Source organism: Myzus persicae, unplaced genomic scaffold (assembly GCF_001856785.1).
Source record: "Myzus persicae strain clone G006 unplaced genomic scaffold, MPER_G0061.0, whole genome shotgun sequence".
Classification (NCBI taxonomy): domain Eukaryota; kingdom Metazoa; phylum Arthropoda; class Insecta; order Hemiptera; family Aphididae; genus Myzus; species Myzus persicae.
In genome coordinates, this window is record NW_019102277.1 from 289,812 (window position 1) to 308,655 (window position 18,844).

Genomic DNA, 18,844 nt, shown 5'->3' on the forward strand with positions numbered 1-18,844 from the left:
AATATTGTACACAATTGAAATAAAATTTTATTGACTGGTATTTTATTTCAATGTTAAAATACTAATCACAAAATTATTACATTGCAGCTGCATTTTAAACGAAATAAAAAAATATATATTTATATTTACTATAAGGAAGTATAAAAATCAAATAGTTGATAGTTTTACAATTAATATAATAATTTGTTGTAACTAATAATATAAGATTACAATTTAGTTATGTTTTAACAGTTTATTTAAACTATAAAAAGACCATCAAATTCAAATACATATTATACAAAAATACATACATACTTATGTAAATAATATTGAGTAGTTAGTTTAAGCTATTAAAAAAGAAACAAATTGATAAAATAGAACAAAATAGTAATCATAATTATTATTTTTTTATGAAGAAATAAGTTTAACTTGTCTTCATTATTATATACATTAATTGAATATGATTTTTAAACTTCCTTGGAAAAATATAAGCACAGTAGTTCTATTTCTTTGAAAATTTATATTATGAATTAAAATAAAGATGTTAAAGAAGTAATTGCTAGTAATTGACTATTGGGAACTAAATTTAGCAGTCTAAAATTCTATATACAGTACACATACAAATAAAAAGTATATACATGGTTTTTACTGTTAGCAATAATCACAAAAATCATCATAAAATAAAATGGTATCAATTTATATTACATAACACGCATGATATGTAATTCATTATAATTTGACTTTTCAGACTCAAAGGTACCAAAATTATATTAACACGAGTAAAATATTAATTAGGGATACCAGCAAATTATGCATTTTACCAATATTGCAATTAATCGAGACCCACACGTTATTCTTGTATTACATCAAGTATTCATATTAAAAATTTCTTAATATTGATACAGGCCTACTGATGAATTTTCGCTTTGGGCTTTGTACACTTGATGTAACATTTTTAGTCAACACATAACTACCCTTGTATAAAGGTTGTTGATACGGCCGTTTATTATTGATTACAGTCTTATTTTGGGGCTGAACTACATATGTCATAGGCATATCTTGAACAGATATCAAATCGTCAAAGTTTGTTTTGTACTCTGAAGCTTCTATGCCGAAACTGCCATCATTTGAACTCTCTTCAATTTCTTCATCATCATCAATCTGAAATTATTATATAATTGATTTTTTATCAGTATTGAAATTTGTGAAAAAAAATTAAATAACTTACATCATTGCCGAGGTCATTAAGGTTAGCTAAATCATCTAAGCCAAATGTTATTAGCTGATATGGCGAATCATCCTTATCAACCCTTGACTCATTATCAGATTCTTCTTCAACATCACTGATTCTGTCGTCTTCTTCTGATGTCATTTCTCGGCTGATTATTTCTTCTTCCTCCTCTTCTTCATCATCAAAGTAATAACTGTCACGCCGATCATAACATTCATTCATCTCACCACGTTCAAGTAAATCCAAATGTTCTAAACATTTTATAATTATTCATAGTATAATTAAGTTATTTAGTTTTGTTTGTAACTTACCAGGGTTGAGCATTGATCTCCTAATAGCAGAAGGATCCTTACGCGACCACTTTTGCATCTCATCATCCATTTTTGATATTTTGCTTGGATTCATCGTCCACAAACATCCTTTCCTTGGTGCACCTGTACTACCAATTGGTTTTTCAATCTTTTCAAAACACTTATTCAAACTAAGGTTGTGACGAACAGAGTTTTTCCATCCACTACTGGCAGTCTTAAAATACGGAAAATGTTTGCTGAAAAAAACATACAATATTTTCAAATGATTAATTGCTAAAACATATTATTAAATTGTTTAAATTCACAAGTTTAAATTCTTACCACATAAAATTGTAAATTTCTGAAACAGGTAAAGATCCAGAGCTTGAGTTTTTTAATGCCATTGCAATTAAGCATGAGTAGGAATAAGTAGGTCTTGGATAAAGGCCCATATTTTCATTAGTTTTGTTCCCATTGATTCTTGATTGAATCGGTTTTATTTGTTGCTTAGGCCTAACAATTTTGTAATGCCCAGGAAAGGTATTGTTAACAAAAGAAATAGGAACTGTCCTAGTAGTTACAGTTGTCTTTAGGGTGGGCAAGGCTGATGGCATTGTTACACGTACAGTCATTAATTCAGTCTTCTGGTGTCCAGTACTTGATGTTTGACTCAACAAATCAGATAGCCTAATAGCTTTTGTTATAGGTTTGAGTTCTTCCACTTTGGTTATTTCTAATGGCAATTTCTCAGATTTTATATTTATACAATCTGGAATAATTTCGGGGAACTTAAACATAGGTTCTTGAGGATCCACTGACTCTTTTTTAATAATAAAAGGCACGGTAGTTTTTGGTAAAATTGGTTCAATTGGATCAACTGGTTCTTCTTTAAGTTTGATTTCTGCAGCTGCTGCAGATGATGGTATTACAGAATTAGGGTTAACCATGATAGCCGATTCTAAATCGCCTTCCATGAAGTCTAGATGATGGTGATAATCTGAATCAGAATTGAGCCATAATCCAGAATTGAGCGGATCCATCATAGACATCATGTTGTCATCATTCAACGACAATGAATCATCATAGTTGAAACTACTATTTGATAACACACGATCATAATCACTTTTCATGTCAAAGTCTATACAGTCTTGATAGAAAGTAAGACTATCTAATGTTCCAAGATCCATGGTGTTTGTTTAATTGATATATCTGAAAACAAAATGAAATTAGAACATTTTAAAAATAGTAGATACTAATTAAAATATTGTTTCAAGTTAATATTAAATCAATAGCGGAAATTAATGTACAGATTTTGAATAATGAATTTATAAGTAAATTCCTATACTAAAATTCAATTCAAAAAAATGTGTTCAAATCATTTGACAGTTATTTTAAGTAGACGTATTTACAGCCAGAAGATGGCGCCACGTATTAATACTAAAAATCAATAATAAACTCGTGTTTGAAAAAGGGGGACGGTAAGCCCTTGCTAAAATACGACATATGTTTGTTCTAAAAACGTACTTGAAATTATGCTTTCAGCCATAAATAATTTAAGGCGTACATTCATGATTAATATAATATTCCAAGAACTAAGATTTTTTTTTAAATTAAGCTTTATATATTAACCCTTATATTAACTTATATTAGATTATATAAAACAATAAAATAAATTCCCTATTCCCAAAGACCAACTCCAAGCATATTGCTACTGAACTATTCCGTCTAAAATAAAAGCAATAATTGCTAAAGGAATAAACATCTGTCGACCAGTTTTGAGTATTTATGGACTTTTATTACGCTGGCACGGCATGGTCATCCACTATTACTCTTTTACAAGTAAATTACTTATATAAAAAGGTTAAATGGAGTACATAATGTATAGTACAGATTAATAGATAAATATAATTATTAAAATATTATCCAAAGCCAGTCGTCCAAAATCCTAATACTAAATTCTACGACTATTACTGAGCCATGGGTATAATACATAATAATATATCTGTCCACGGGTTTATTTATCAATTATAACATACGATCGATCGGAAATACGTCAAATAATGATAGACTTCTTTCCTTAAAATATTAAAATAGCGCATCTCAAACGATGCGAGTACACACGTATGTACTGAAGTTGAGCCTCGTGCAATTAAAAAATCTTATCGCCGTCATTATCACGGAATGTTTTAATTTAATGATAAAACAACGACGGGGAAATCTGGCGGTGTTCATTCATAGATCAAAAACTACTCGAGACACGATCGCATCAATGATTATTACAACTTTACATAAAACGCACGTAATCATTAGTATATTATTTTAGTTGTAACTACTTTATAAGGAATATAATATTACTATCAAAACGTGCACCAGGCGTATAGAATGTACCTAATGTTATCGTCATTACTCATTATAATATAAAATTATTAAAAATACTATCGACCGATGAATAATTTCATATTATAACTTAACGAGTCTGCTACAAAACTGTACTCGTAACGAACTAAACAAACATAACCCAGTAACTGAGAGAGTTCAATTGACATTTGGCAATAAAAAAAACCCTCGATTACGTGTGTAAAACTGTAGACGTGAGCAGGCGGCGCAGCGTTGGTCGTTGTATAATAGCACCTATACCAGAGCAACAGCGGCAACAATAAATAATAATAATAATAATAACAGCAATAATGTGTGCAGCAATGCAGTGTATTGTTAGCATACATATGATTTTATCGGGTCCGGCGAATTCTGCGATAGCGGCAAAATAATTTGAATAGCATGTGTGTGACAAAAAATGAAAATTGAAATTCCTAATCGATTAATAAACCATAATATACTATTAATGGAGGCACGAGATATGACTTGTAGAAATAGAGTGGAATATCGAAAGGGATACCGCCTTTGCATACCAAAACAACAACAAAGAGTAACATTGGGTAACCTTGGGTGAAAAATAATCATAACAAAACACACAATTCATAGACGACTCGGGTTTGTGGATCGTTTGGAGGGAAAACGTTCCCGCGCGCAGACGGTGGAACCACGGACGAGGAGCGAACCAGTAGAGATGAAGCGAGAGGGGGTGCCGCGGACCTTGAGGCTCGAACACGTACGTCTAGCAGCATACTACCATCTACATTCTACCTATTTCGTACGGACTACAGGTAGTCGGGTGCACTTTCTATAACAAAGGAGAAGCGCCCTCGCGTTGGACGGTGAATTATCACGATTGCGGCATACGCTATAACCTTCGACCGGTAAAAAATAAATACCATTATGCATCACTCGGACCAAAACGTACCATTTCACAAAACATAAAATTAATAGAAACAACCACCACGCCAGAGAGAGAGAGAGCACGTGTATAGTCAAGTGTTATTATTTTCGTTTTGTTTCCGGAACCGACTAAAACCCCAACACAACAGCAACAACATAACAACAACAACAACAAAGGATGGGGTTAGTCGGCCGGGACCGTAGACACCGCGGTCACGCTCACGATATACGCCGCGCGCGCTAAACGAAGACAGACGTATTACGATAAAATCCTAATATTATTATGTCAGTGTAACGATGACGGCATACAAAAAGGCTCAAACCTCACCGTATTATTATTATTATTTTTCGTATTCGAATAATATTACGATTATAGTAATAATAATTATACATGGAACTACTCGTCACTGCCGTCGTCATGGCAACCACCATCGGCTTACGCGATCCATTATGGCGGGACCCCGGGCTTGACCTTGTAATATTTTTTATCTACCGGCGGGACCCGGCAACCGGCGTTCAATGTTTTCGGCGAGGCACAAGTGCGGTTTTCGAAAATGACGACGGCCCGTCGACGCAATACGCGCTTTTGAAATGTAGGATCACGACGTTTAAGTTGCCGCCAAAAATTTGCTCACCTGTATGTCGTTAACGTGTCCGTGCGTAGTAAACCGGTACGCTATCTCGGCCGCCGTGATGATTCTCTATCAGTTCCCTCTGTGGTCGTGGTAAAGTCCAGCGTAGTCGGTGGCGGCGGCGGCTGTGTGGGGGTTGGTGATTACGGGGTAGAACGCCGATAATAATTACAATAACAACAATACGATGAAATGAAATACTAGATAGTGGCCGACGGAGATATTTTACGCGGTATACGTCGTCACAGGATCGACTGAAGCACCTCAACGGTATTTATTCACGTCGCAACGAGCCCAAAACGCTTTGCGAGCAATTACCGGCGTTCGTGTCGACTAGCGCGAATGATACGTGAAGTCGTGAAAACTAGAGAAAAAAAACAAAAATAACATAAACACGACGAGAAATTGGCGCGCTAGGTGTGGAACGACCGGGAACGACGATCATTCGTGTGTGCGCGTACACTGCAGTGGGCGGGCCGGCGCGGGGGAGCGGTGGGCGAAGGCGGCGAGAGCGCTGTGCGTAAATACGTTATACGGCTGAAGTGCCGGACAAAGAACGCATTTTCAGTACCCGGCCCCGGCGGACCAATGGCAGCGGTTCCCGCGACCACCGCGCTTCCCACCCAACTGTCCCATTCATCGCGGGCTGACGGATCGGTGGGTTGGCAACACCGTTGACTCTTCCGCCGAGTGCGGGAACAGCGCCCGGCAAATAAAAGTCGATAATCATCGCACGCGCTGCCGGCCCGGTGTTCACCGTCGAAGCCGCTACTATATTGTACACCTCGGCTTCGCCGCCGTTTTCCACTACGCGCGTTTGATTGTTCAACTGTTACCGCCATTACCGTGGGGAATGGGTTGATTCTTGATTACACTGTTATTAAGTAGTAACGATTCAGCGATTTAGGACTTTTTTTTTACCCTCGGACGTGATCCGTCGTAAAATAATTTGCCATCGTACACAATTTTATAAACAAAACATTTATAAAATAATTATATAGTTGGGCTACGTAAACACTGAATATATTAAAATAATATTTTGTCAATGTGTCGCAAATGTTTTATATTCGGGGCACGTGTGCAATTCCCATCATAAGTGAAACAAACTGAATGCATAAAAAAAAATTATGTAATCGTCATTCGTTTAAACACTTCAAACTCTTAAGTTTCCGTGTTAATTTCTATACCTTTAGTATTTACTAGTTAATATTTATTTTAGGCAACAGCAGGTGTGGAACGATGTACAGACTACAGACCACTCTACTCAATTACTCAATAGTAATACAGTAAAACATTTACTGTTTACAAATATAAAATAGTACAACACTACAACATAAGCATATTATAATTTAGAGTACTTGATCCTATAAATTATATTTTACATATTATGATATAGACAATAGGCGCAGGCCTGCTACAGCTGAACAAAATAAATAATAATATGCACTATAATAAGCACAATGCACATGTCCTTTCTTCTTTCGGTTCAATTTTGCCGCGAATGTTGTGTATGGTGACACTGCTTATATCGTAAATGGAATATTAACTACATCATGATTCCCGTAGAATCTCATCCATCCAGTGTTGCCAATATAATTGGTGCACTGAACGCAAGTTCTGATAAAATATAATTGTTTTAAAGAAGATATCTTCTTAGTTCTCACGACTAATAGATAATATTTGTAATTCTGTAGTTCTCAGTTCTTCCAAGTACATAGTTTTAAACTTCCAGCACTGTAAGGTGCGTAAATATTTGGTCATGCCATTGAATACTTAGTGATTGTCATTTGACGTATTTGTGTAATTAAACGTCAAGAGCCGTACATCAGCCATGGCCAGGAACGCGGAAAAAGCAATGTGAGTTTTTTTACAATTTGAATTCATGACTAGATTTCTTTTTTTGAAATAAAACAAATCATAAGGTTGTAAATGGTATAATATACCTAATTTAATTAATATGTATGTACAATATTTTTAAAACACGCATATGATGGCAAAAACGTTAATGAAAAAAAAAAAATGGATCACAGAAAACAATTTAATATTGATAAAGAGTATAGGTCTAGCCAAAAAATTTAATATTTACATAATATACCCTTAATTAATTGTATTAATGCTAAACATAGGACTACATTGGCTCGGTGGAGAGCTGCACAGGTGAAGGAACATGGTGGCAAAGAAGAACGGCGGCCATACTTGGCTACTGAATGTACAGACTTGAAGGCAGCTGAAAAATGGAGAGTTCAAATCATAAGAGAAATATCAAAAAAAGTCGCACAAATACAAAACGGTACACATTTTTACCATTCATTACTGAATGTATACCTATTTACAATTTATTTAATTTTAGCTGGATTGGGAGAGTTTAGGTTACGTGATCTCAATGATGAAATTAATAAATTACTGAGGGAAAAAAAACATTGGGAATATCAAATTCGTGAACTCGGTGGTCCTGATTTCTTACGTATGGGACCACGAATGCTTGATCATGAAGGCAGAGAAGTACCTGGTAACAGAGGTTATAAATACTTTGGAGCTGCTAAGGATTTACCAGGTGTTCGAGAACTATTTGAACACGAACCTCCTCCACCTCCACGTCGTACTAGAGCAGAACTTATGAAAAATATAGATGCTGATTATTATGGATATATGGATGAGGAAGATGGTCTTCTATTGGCCATGGAAACAAAGAAAGAAAAATTGAGTATGTTTAAAACTTAAAACTATTAGGTTAACAATCAACTGATAATTTGTTTTTTTACTTTAATAGTGTTAGAAGCTTTGGGTCAAAAGGCAACAATTCGTGATGAAATGGATTTGGTAAGCAAAAACTATAATTATTTCGGTATTCGAGCATAGTTTGATATTTTGTTTCAATTATTCTATACCAGGCTTTTGAAGAAGTTGACAGTGACGATGAAGATATTTCAACTATGTTTAGTAGTTCACGTTATATTCATCCACCACCTGTTCCAAGTGATCAAGATATTCAAAATCTAATACTCGATTATAAAAAACGAGAATTACTTGAAAACTTTGCTGGCATAGAAAGTGGCAAAGAACATGAAGAAATAGAAGATCTAGCCAATATATCATCATCAGATGACGAAGCATACGCTAAATAATTTCATGTATTTATAATAATAAAATTACCTTTTAATGAATTGAGTATATCTATTTATGATTCTGTTTAAGGATCTATTTGAATTAAACCTCGACATATAAATGAAAATTCTCTGACTGCGCCTTGTAAAGCTTTTTTGTTACTTTTTTCTCTAAAAAACAAAAAAATGAATAATATTATAGTAACTGTAAACTGTCTAATTATTATTAAAAACATAATAATAGTCATTCTACTAACTTAAGTACACGTTTGAAAAATTTGGATTTCATATCTTCCGTAACATTTGGTAAAACAATATTTTGTACTGTTACTATGTCGTGAAACCATCTTCTTAAATGTTCACTGTACTTTTTATTTAACATTAACAAAACTTCACACATAATATCCAAATTTGTTTTTACTACGTCACCTTCTATACATAAATCATGAAAATTAACTTAATATTAAATTTATATATTTTTACTAACAACAACTTACTAATAATACATATTATTTTCATAACAAGGAATTGACCATTATCTTCTATAACTTTGAATAAAGATCTTTTTTCCCTGCTTGTACTTATAAATGCGGTCAAAAAGAATGTTGCTGTTTTTGCTAGAAATATCTCGTTTGCACATAATGCTTCAGATGCTTCAGATAAAAAATAAAAAATATATTGCCGTAACAAATTTAAATTGTTTAATTATTAAATTAATACCTAGTTTGAAAACAAATGTAAAATCTACATTCGGATTATCCACGGCAATAAATGGCCATTTTCTGAATATATGTCCTTGAAGAGATAAATAAGACTCCATTACATCACCAAGACTAACTTGATCAGCAGGAGATACTTGTTCAAACATACATTTTACTCTCATACAAATTTCTTCATATGTAGATTTAATTAGTGGAATATATGTCTCTTGTCGCCCAAACATAATTACTATCTAAAATAAACAATGATTGATATCAGAAGTGAATATAATTATTATCCAGTTTAGGTTTAATCAATAGCTAAATTACTTCTTTGAAAAGTATCATGCCTGCAGGTTGTGGGGATTTTCTAAATCCAATCATAAGAATTTCAATAATCACATTTAAAGCCAACGAACAGTCTTCGTGTAGCTTGGAAACAATTATTTTTAAGAATTCACAAACGACCTGAAAACAATTTTGTAGTACAAATAGATTATTTTTAACAGATGACATGAAACACCTATTATCAACATTTTCATTTGACTTATGATTTAAAAACCATATTGTCTATATTATATTTGTGAATTGTGCGAATATTATTGAAACTAAATTGTAGTTTAATGTGAATCTTGATAGAAATATACTTTGTCCAACAAGAGAATAAGCTGTGGGCAGACCAAAATTGGTTTTTCTACTCATGCTGCAAAATCCAGCCATAGAGGAACCGGTTTTGATACCAAAGTGACGCAGGAGGATGCGGAAAATCAGCGTGTCCTCTTGCTGGACTGAGTATAGATTATTATCGTTGCGATAGCACATAGATATTTAAAATAAAGATAAGATAGTTTTTAATTTTTTTATGAAATTTAAATTTTTTAAATAACATAATATTATGTGTTTATATGCACAATCACAATAAAATATTTATAACCTTACTTATTTAAAATATGTTGTGCAGCAAATAGCATGTAATAAAAAGTAACAAATTTGATGTGTAAATACATCAACTAAAAAATCTTACTTAACAAAACAATAAACTTACAGCATATAACATATCTTCAGGAGAAGAAATGAAATATTTCATTGCTGCCATATGCAGTAGAGGAGTAGTTGTTTCTATTATGTGGTAGACTGTATGTTTCTGATCAATTGCTGATACTAATGAACTAAGAACTCTAATTCTATTTTGGAGCACTGATCTATTTTTAATAAATTCAGCATTTTCCTATATAAAGTAAATACATATAAATAAACTATTGAAATACTGAATAATAAAATATAAATTAACCTCAATAGCCAATATACTCGTTATAACTTCCAAACTAGGGTTAATGAACATATCCAAAGATGGTTTACACTTTGGAAATGGCATAGCTGACAAAATAACTCCAATAGTGTACATTAAACGTAGTTCTTCTTTTAGTTTCTTTACTTGTTTTAATGCAATCTAAAAATATTTTAAAAATTAAAACTATTATAGAATAACATTAAGATTATAATAAAACTCTTACCATTGCAGTATTTAGTATAACATCATTGTAAGGAGCTATGGATTGTCTACATTCTTTAGCTATATCTCTGAGAGCAATAGATGCTGAGGAAAACATATTACTATTATGAAGACCCATCATTAGTAGAGGTACAATTAAATCTAAATAGGACGGATTCGTTTCCATCCAATAATAATATGCTCCTAAAAAATATTATAATATAATATTTTATATAAATACATCTATAAGCAATAATATAATTTCAATATTTTGTATACCAATAGTATCCATTGCAGCTACGGCAGCTTTTTGATCTATTTGTTCATATGGTAATGAACCTAGGGACGACATTAATTGTTGTATATGAGGATGAGAGTCGTGGTTTTGAAGAGGTTCTGCAATTGCAGTAAAAGCATATAAACATGCCTCAACTGTTTGCCATTGAGCAATTGCTGTTTCACGGTCACATGTTACTTGTTTGTAGATTGTTAACAGCACATCTAACATCTCAGACTGTAAGATGAAGTAACAATAAGTCTGAAACAGTATTTGAAGTTTATTTCATTTAAATGTATTACATATACTTATATTATATAATATAAAAAAAATGGTTAGGGTAAATGTAGGCAAATACTTGAAATGTTATTATAAATCAATAGTAAACATGAATATAGGAAAAAGTACAAAATATGCAAAAATATTGTCAGTTAGAATTTAGGGGTTTTTTTAAAGCATAAAATTGAACAAAACTGCTTACAGCTAACTGTTGCACTTATCTTATAAATAATATTCATGTACTTTTAATATGCTATTGTTTAATACATAATTTAATAACTAATATGTAATAAGTATAATAAAAATACATACAAAGGTATCAGATATATCTTGTCTATAACATCGAAATAATTCTCTTTCATCTGGAGTCCACGATTCTAAATTTTCAGGGTAAGCAACTTTTTTTAATAGGACTTGAGTTAAAGATATATATAATGGCTTAACAATAGTTAGTAATGTATTATCTGGACCGGCATCATTTGATAACAAATCATCCTAAAATTAAAATAAATTTTTAAAATAAATATCATTAAATACGGCAAAAGTAAATTTACTTGTAATAAAAACCAAAATGTAAATGTCTTCTCGCTATAATTTTCATTTACAGGATAATATCCAGGTGCATTTGTACAAGTTAAATATAAATTAAAAAATTTTGTACATAGTTCTCTGGTATTATCATTTAGGAGGCCTTGGACTATTGGGCGAAAATGTTGATCACCAATACCCAAAAATAGATCAAAAAGTTTATCTACTACAACATTCTATAAATAAAAAATCATTGTTATGGTTCATTGATTAGCTTATAAATAATAATTGATTTACTTACCGGCTCTTCTGTAATTTCTAAATGAAATAATTTATCAGATAATATTATCACTTTACTTAAAACTTCAAATACAGTTGCCTCACATACAGATGTACGAGGGTGTGTACATAATGATTTTAAAGCATCAATAGCTAATAAAACACATCTAAAGTGAATCAATATAAATTAAATTATAATATTATTTGTAATATTCATAATTGTATTTGATATATTAAAAAACGTACGCTTGACTTCTTTCAGGGTTTAAAATTACAGATATAAATGTATCCGTGAGTTGATGACATTTGATAAGATCAAAACCTATATCTAACCAAGATGCAGCACATTTTAATGCATGCACTACGATTGGGTCCAAACTGTCACTCTGAAGAATACTATCCACAATAGATAAAACTAAATAAATATTTGTAAACAGTTAGAAATAAAATGTAGAAATATAAATATAGTGAAATATATTATATAGTATACAGTGTGATCACAATAAGTGGAAACACTTAATAATTGAGCATATACTCAATTTATTGGAGTTCTATTTTTTGGGCTAACTAATTAACATAATTATGCACATTTTCAAATGATCAAACTATTTTTGACACTTAAATTTGGGCACACTTACAAATTTTTTTTTTCAATGGTATGGCCCTCCATCTTTGACCACAAATTATTTTTCTCTATGCTTTTTAACGAATTTCAGTATCTAGTTGAATTAAGTTTTTAAGTTAAAAATCGCTGAGTTATAGCAATCGCGGCACTTAATGGTAAGTTATTATTTATTATTACTTTTTCTAAGAAATTAAAAAAAATTAATATACATATCCGTAAAATCTTTATTATCTTAAAAATGTTTTAAATTGTGCATCATTGTGCTATAAACAACATTCTACGTTTAATACAAATTCACAATTAGTAGGATACATAATTTGTTCTACGGTAACTTGATAACATACTGCAGCTATTTTTTTTTTTAAATAAAAAAAACGTAGTTGGATCAGCATACACCACTGTTTTAGACCTCAGAGGAAATAATCCAATAGTGTTAGATTCAGTGACCTTAGCATTCACTGAACTCCTTTGTATATCCTTATTTATTGATTTGGAAAATGTTCATTGAGGTAGTTTCGAACAATATTTGCATTATGGGCTGGGGTCTCAGCTTGTTGAAATATTGAATTTTCCCTTATATCTAATGGAAGGCCATCTAACATAGCCGAGAGCCAATTTATCAAAAATTCATTAAATTGATTACCACACAGTGTCTCTTTAAAGAAATATGGTACCAATAGTTAACCATTTTTACCAGTTAATATTTCAACAAGATAGGGTCCCACAAGATGAATATATGCTGAGTTATTGAGTGTTTCCACTTATCGTGATCACATTGTACATAATATGTTCATATTTAAATACTGATAAACAATATAATTTTAAAATTAAAATTACAACAATTTACCTTGTAAAGAAGACTGTTGAAGTTCTCTCCTTACTTCATTCCGTCGTGTTTGAATTAATGTTGTTGCACCAAACTAAAAAATAATAAGTTTAATCATAATTATCTAATTTGAAAAAATTTATAAAAATCTTACCTCGTCTGGTAAAGCCATTAGTATTTCTAAAATCATAACGCTGACATTTATTGATGATTGAGACAGAGAATTTCTAAATGTTTCCATCAGTTGTGGAATTGCATCTGGCCAATGATTCGGTACTGTACGGACTACATATGCACAAAGCTAAAAACAATGTTTAATTATACTAGTTAGTAATTATAGAAAGGGGGGAATATTACTAACTCCTAAATGCATTTTTTATAGGTCAATAACAAATCATAATAGTGACAAAATGTATTGTATTACTATAAATAAAAATATAAATTTACTATTTATTAATAATAATTCCTTACACAGTAACATAGCTTATTTATTACATTCGACGGTCCTGTAGAATTGTAGTATATAATTAGGGTATCCAATATTTTATCTCTAAGAAGCACATAATCAGATCGTTTCAATTGTGACCATTGTTTGGTAATTTTAATATGAAGTGTAGTGGCACCAAAAAATTGTATTTCATGAGGCTAAAATAAGATATTAAAATAATTTCTTGCAATTGAATAGTTATCATATAAGGCAAACACTGTTACTACTTACTTTAGATGTATCTAACATATTCCAAACAAGGTTCCAGGCATCTACAGAGTTTTGGAAATCTAACAAAATTTTATGAACTTCAACATTTTGATTGCAATAGAATTCAGCTAAAGCATGTTCAACAGTTTCTAGAGACATTATAAGTTTCTTAATGAAAATATAATGTTCAAAAATAAATTAATAATTGTTGATGTACGAATTATAAATTAAAAATATTCATTAATGTGCATCAAGTTCTGAAAATTATGCTGTGTATTTAATAAAAATAATAGTTTAAAATTTCAAAATAAGTTTTGATGCAATAAATTGTAATTAAATGACTACATTAACATGGATTTAAAGTAATTTGGAATATGAAATATTAATACTATAATAGTAGTCTATGCCAATAAGAAATTTTATTAAACTAGTACAATTGGGGTAAATGTTATTATCCAATTGGCCGATAGGTATCTACTACCTAAGTGCTCTACAGCCTACAACGACTCACAAGCACAACCGACTACAATATGATTACTATCCTGATATAATAATATGATAAACCACGGTCTTAGACTGAACAATTTATATTGAACAACATCAAATTTTTAATTTGAATAATAGTTTGATAAAAAAAACAGTGTAGCCAAATAATGTATAAATTTAGTTCTCAATCCGAAAGTTGTTTCATGGTTTGTAATTTGGCAATGATCAATGTGAATCATTCCGCAGCGGCAGCAGGCTCATAAAGTAATTTTATCTTTGTGCGGCAGCTGCAGTAGCAGATTGCTGCAGAGTTCGAGTTGTTGAATTCTAATATTCCTCACACTCCTTAAAGTACAGGAACAAAATAAATAACTTTTAAGATTTTGGAGGGAGGGTGAAGACCTACTACTTACTAGGTACATAAAATAATATCGAATTAGCTTAGACATATTAAGGAAATGCTTGTGGAGGGAGGAGCCCATAATAAGTAAATAGGTACCTAGTTCAATCAGTAATAACTTATAACCATGGCTAAAATTTACTATTAGATCTTGTTAGGTCAATGCCTGACAAAACAAATTTACAAAAATAAATACATTTTGTCATAGGTATATTATATATTGTAGCACATTGCACCCATATAAGATCTTTATAGACAGGGCTGGATTAAGACATTTCGCACCTCACGGGGCAATGATAATTGCAACCCCTTGCTATTCTCCGCATTATAGTCTATGACTATGCCCTTAAAGTTTGATATTCTTACATATATTGAGTTTTAAGAATAACAATTAAATAGAAGAATAAAGCATAAATATAGTTTAGCCCCCAAGCGAGTTTTTTTGGAAACCTATGTAATACAACGAGTTAAGAACTATGGAGCAATAGTCGTAGCTTTCCAAAGTTTGCGATTTTACGTTAAAACGTAAAATAACCTGCGAGGAATACTACTTTAATGTCTCGCGGAGCATAGTATAAACTATAAGGAATAAGAAGTATGCTCAATGATAATACTGCGCTAAGTCTGCGCATATTTTTATAAGGGGCAATGCATAATTTATAAATTTATGTAGGCAACCAACAATAAATACAAGGCGACGTCACGCATATCATACATTTATTCTTAGGCCTCTCTCACAGCCACGCGTATGGTACGTATGGCGTTCGTGTTGATAATAATTCTTATTTCTTATACTATATTACTATGGTGACCGTGCCGGCAGGCGAAGTGAGGTCCCTTGAGCCACTATACTTGTTACTTAAATTAACAACGTTAAGTTTACGTGTTAGGTTATTTGTCTGCTCGAAGGGCGGGTGCATATCCCCCCTAGGTTGGCTATTTTAGCCCCTGGGGGTTCAGTTTCTTTTTTTTTGGGGGGGGGGCTAAAACCCCCTTCTAACTCCAGGTTGGAAGGACCTCTAGTTGGGCAACCGGAGGCGTTAGGCGAAGGGAGTCACTACGCAATACTATATTATATAGTATATACTAATAGTGAAATTGTTCTCACCTTGTGACCTATTCCTAAAAACTATTGATTTCCAATAATTTATTTCACACCGTCGTTTTTAAAACGTTGATTTACAGAGTTTTTAAAAAAATCATTGAAAAATTCGTTATATGCGCTGTGAAATAGAGCGTTGTGGGTACCTATATGCAAAAAACAACGAGAATTGTGAACTTTGTAAGGCTTTAACTCAAAAAAATGGTTTCCGCCAATTAATTTTTGCACCATCGTTCTAAACTCATTGAAATACATAGGTTTCAAAAAAAAAAATTTTAAAATTAGTGTGTGGGCTAAACTAGATTTGTTCTAAGAATAATATGTATTATTATTATAATTATACAAAGTGTAAGTGTGTAATATTAATGAACTGATGAATTAAATAACTTAATTCTTATCAATATTTAAAAATACCTTTTTTTCATATATTTTATTGATGGATACTTGCGCTATAAGTAAAGTATACAATTTATTGTTTTAGAATTGTAAATTAAAATTTTAAAATTTTTCGTTTTAATATGTCAGGTTTTTCTGATACACAACACACTGTACACACTACTACACAATATTAAATAAAAAGTGTAATAAAAAAAAGCCGGTTTTACTGTTAAAACATATAAGTCTTTTAATTTTTAAATCTTGTTCTCAGTCATTATTCCAGCCGTGCTAAAAGTAAAATTGGTGACCATATTTTGCAAAGCTGCATTTCAGACCGGACCGTCCAGACCACGCAAGTCTAAAGTTGTAAAAATTCTCCATTTATCATTTCACAAAATGAAAACTGGCAGGTAAACAATATTATTTCAGTGTCCAAATCACTTAGTTATTTCCAATCATTTATAAACCAGCCGTATGCAAATTTACTTGGGAATTGCCACCGACGCACTGCTATAGGGGATATCAATTTAGTTTTAGTTGACCATAAAATATGTGCAGTAATTTTTTAGTCTTGTCAAAATATGATCTAAAACTGTTATGAAATATAAAAAATACAAGCTGATTCAAAAATTTAAATTGGTAGAGCACTTACATAATAAGTTCCTCGTGCAACCTATTTATTTTGTTGCTCATTAATAGATCTGTATGGTCACTATATTAAGGTGTTCGTTGTTAACAGCCCACTTTACGTACTCCTTGCCGCCGGCTGACTGGTTGTGTAGGTATGGTGTAAACAGTGGCTTCGTGAATGGTAATTTCAGAGGCAACTGTCTCTGAATTTTATCTTAAATAGAGGGTTAGGATGGTAGCTGGTGGGTTTTCTAGTAAATGTAACATGATAATAGTATATTATACTCTATAGGTAGTCAATAATGATTTGAAATATAATTAGTTGTAGATATTATATTAAGTGTAACAACAAAGAGGGAGCTTTTTGTTTGTTCGTTTAATCGCATGCACGGTAATATACGGTATCGTATGCATAGGTCTATTTTATAGTAAATTAATGTTACAATTGTTATTAATAAATGTTACAATCATTAATAGTTATGTCACAATTTTTACAAAAATATTTCTAATAGTAAAATATATATTAGATAATGTTCTTAATGCACGTAAGATAATGTCAAATGTGTTCTGTCTAAACCTAAACTCTGCAATAACTTTTGTAAATATCCACGCTTGTCGTCTAAAACAGCCTATGTCGATATTTTGTGCGCCGTTCGTAATGCTGTTGTTATACACAGTTCTAATCCAGTAGTATAATATTTATGGGTGTAACGAGTGAGGCACATTTTTATACTTTTGTCTTAAAGTTTTCCTGACAATGATCATCTAAACTTATTGTTACAAAATTGTATTTTTTAGCATTTTATGATAATATACAATTATTTAAAACAATTTACCAAGAGTAATGATACAAATGTAAGGCACTAAGACGTAAGGTTTTTGATTTCAATACTATACCTATAACGTGTTTAAACATTTTATTAAATTTTAAACTATATTTAAAATCTTTGTAAAATCTCATTCTTAATAGATACCTAATAAGATAATTATTATCTACCTATATTGTTCACGAACGAAAAATATTAATCAAAATACATGGATTTTAAAAAGGTATGATATTTACCTAGTATTTACTTAGTACTATAATGTTTTATTATTTAAGTTATTATCAAATCATACTCTTCGCACGGACCTGAAAATCAAATCTGTTAAAGAAGAAGCAGTCACTAATTATAAAATATTTCATAATCGGCTTGCATCTCATCTCAATACTTTAATTAAAGGTCTTTCAGCAAATGTTATTCCGGGACTCCAGGTAATCCTCCATGGTTTTTAAAACGCAACTGGTGTAGAGATATGCCAACTCAATATTATAATATAAAAAACAGATAAATAAATAAATTCATATATATATTTATAAATTAATGTATAACCTCAATATTTAAGTGTCATCACTGGGTGGCTGCTTTTATCAAGCCTTTTCATGTATTATATTATCTCAGCTAATACTCTTATTGTACCCATGAGGTACAGATTGTGTATATAATATTTTAAAAAAAAAATGTATAAGTTGAAACTAATATTTTTTGCATTAATGTTGTCAGGGTGGAAAAAAAGATGATATTCGCGGTGCTATTACAACATAAATCGTCTATCCTGAGGTCCTCGTTTTCAAATTATTTGTCAAACTCCTTT

General features: G+C 31.5%; 3 protein-coding genes across 4 annotated transcripts; 1 reads left to right on the forward strand and 2 right to left on the reverse strand.

Moving 5' to 3' along the window:
• Positions 1-376: 376 nt before the first annotated feature.
• Positions 377-5,887, reverse strand: LOC111031700. The gene is made up of 5 exons (XM_022311752.1): positions 5,412-5,887; positions 1,843-2,709; positions 1,522-1,757; positions 1,208-1,461; positions 377-1,140 (listed from the first exon to the last, which is right to left on the reverse strand). The coding sequence occupies exons 2-5, from the start codon at positions 2,685-2,687 to the stop codon at positions 859-861; spliced, it is 1,617 nt and encodes a 538-aa protein (XP_022167444.1). The 5' UTR covers positions 2,688-2,709; positions 5,412-5,887; the 3' UTR covers positions 377-858.
• Positions 5,888-7,048: 1,161 nt separating this feature from the next.
• On the forward strand, positions 7,049-8,561 carry LOC111031701 (pre-mRNA-splicing factor ISY1 homolog). Its single transcript, XM_022311753.1, has 5 exons — positions 7,049-7,265; positions 7,535-7,698; positions 7,759-8,112; positions 8,179-8,228; positions 8,300-8,561. The coding sequence occupies exons 1-5, from the start codon at positions 7,240-7,242 to the stop codon at positions 8,531-8,533; spliced, it is 828 nt and encodes a 275-aa protein (XP_022167445.1). The 5' UTR covers positions 7,049-7,239; the 3' UTR covers positions 8,534-8,561.
• On the reverse strand, positions 7,544-14,781 carry LOC111031699 (importin-13). Of its 2 annotated transcripts, none has more exons than XM_022311750.1 (18): positions 14,235-14,781; positions 13,988-14,161; positions 13,671-13,817; positions 13,538-13,610; positions 12,312-12,480; positions 12,088-12,232; positions 11,813-12,022; positions 11,571-11,753; positions 10,982-11,240; positions 10,725-10,906; positions 10,502-10,660; positions 10,256-10,438; positions 9,541-9,678; positions 9,233-9,464; positions 9,010-9,165; positions 8,770-8,968; positions 8,562-8,683; positions 7,544-7,635 (listed from the first exon to the last, which is right to left on the reverse strand). In XM_022311750.1, exons 1-17 carry the CDS (start codon positions 14,370-14,372, stop codon positions 8,599-8,601), a joined length of 2,832 nt encoding a protein of 943 aa, XP_022167442.1. In that variant the 5' UTR covers positions 14,373-14,781; the 3' UTR covers positions 7,544-7,635; positions 8,562-8,598. The 2 variants fall into 2 exon arrangements, with proteins under 2 accessions (XP_022167442.1, XP_022167443.1); XM_022311751.1 differs by having other exon boundaries at positions 8,770-8,944; positions 14,235-14,372.
• Positions 14,782-18,844: the final 4,063 nt, after the last annotated feature.

Coding starts and splice junctions, on each gene's coding strand:
- LOC111031700 (XM_022311752.1), bottom strand. CDS start 2,687: ATGGATCTTGGAACATTAGATAGTCTTACTTTCTATCAAGACTGTATA. Junction 1,758..1,842: donor GAAATTTACAATTTTATGTG/GTAAGAATTTAA, acceptor TGTTTTTTTCAG/CAAACATTTTCCGTATTTTA. Junction 1,141..1,207: donor TTAATGACCTCGGCAATGAT/GTAAGTTATTTA, acceptor TAATAATTTCAG/ATTGATGATGATGAAGAAAT.
- LOC111031701 (XM_022311753.1), top strand. CDS start 7,240: ATGGCCAGGAACGCGGAAAAAGCAAT. Junction 7,266..7,534: donor AGGAACGCGGAAAAAGCAAT/GTGAGTTTTTTT, acceptor TGCTAAACATAG/GACTACATTGGCTCGGTGGA. Junction 8,113..8,178: donor AACAAAGAAAGAAAAATTGA/GTATGTTTAAAA, acceptor TTACTTTAATAG/TGTTAGAAGCTTTGGGTCAA.
- LOC111031699 (XM_022311750.1), bottom strand. CDS start 14,372: ATGTCTCTAGAAACTGTTGAACATGCTTTAGCTGAATTCTATTGCAAT. Junction 11,241..11,570: donor AAGATATATCTGATACCTTT/GTATGTATTTTT, acceptor ATACTGTTTCAG/ACTTATTGTTACTTCATCTT. Junction 9,465..9,540: donor GCATGATACTTTTCAAAGAA/GTAATTTAGCTA, acceptor TGTTTATTTTAG/ATAGTAATTATGTTTGGGCG.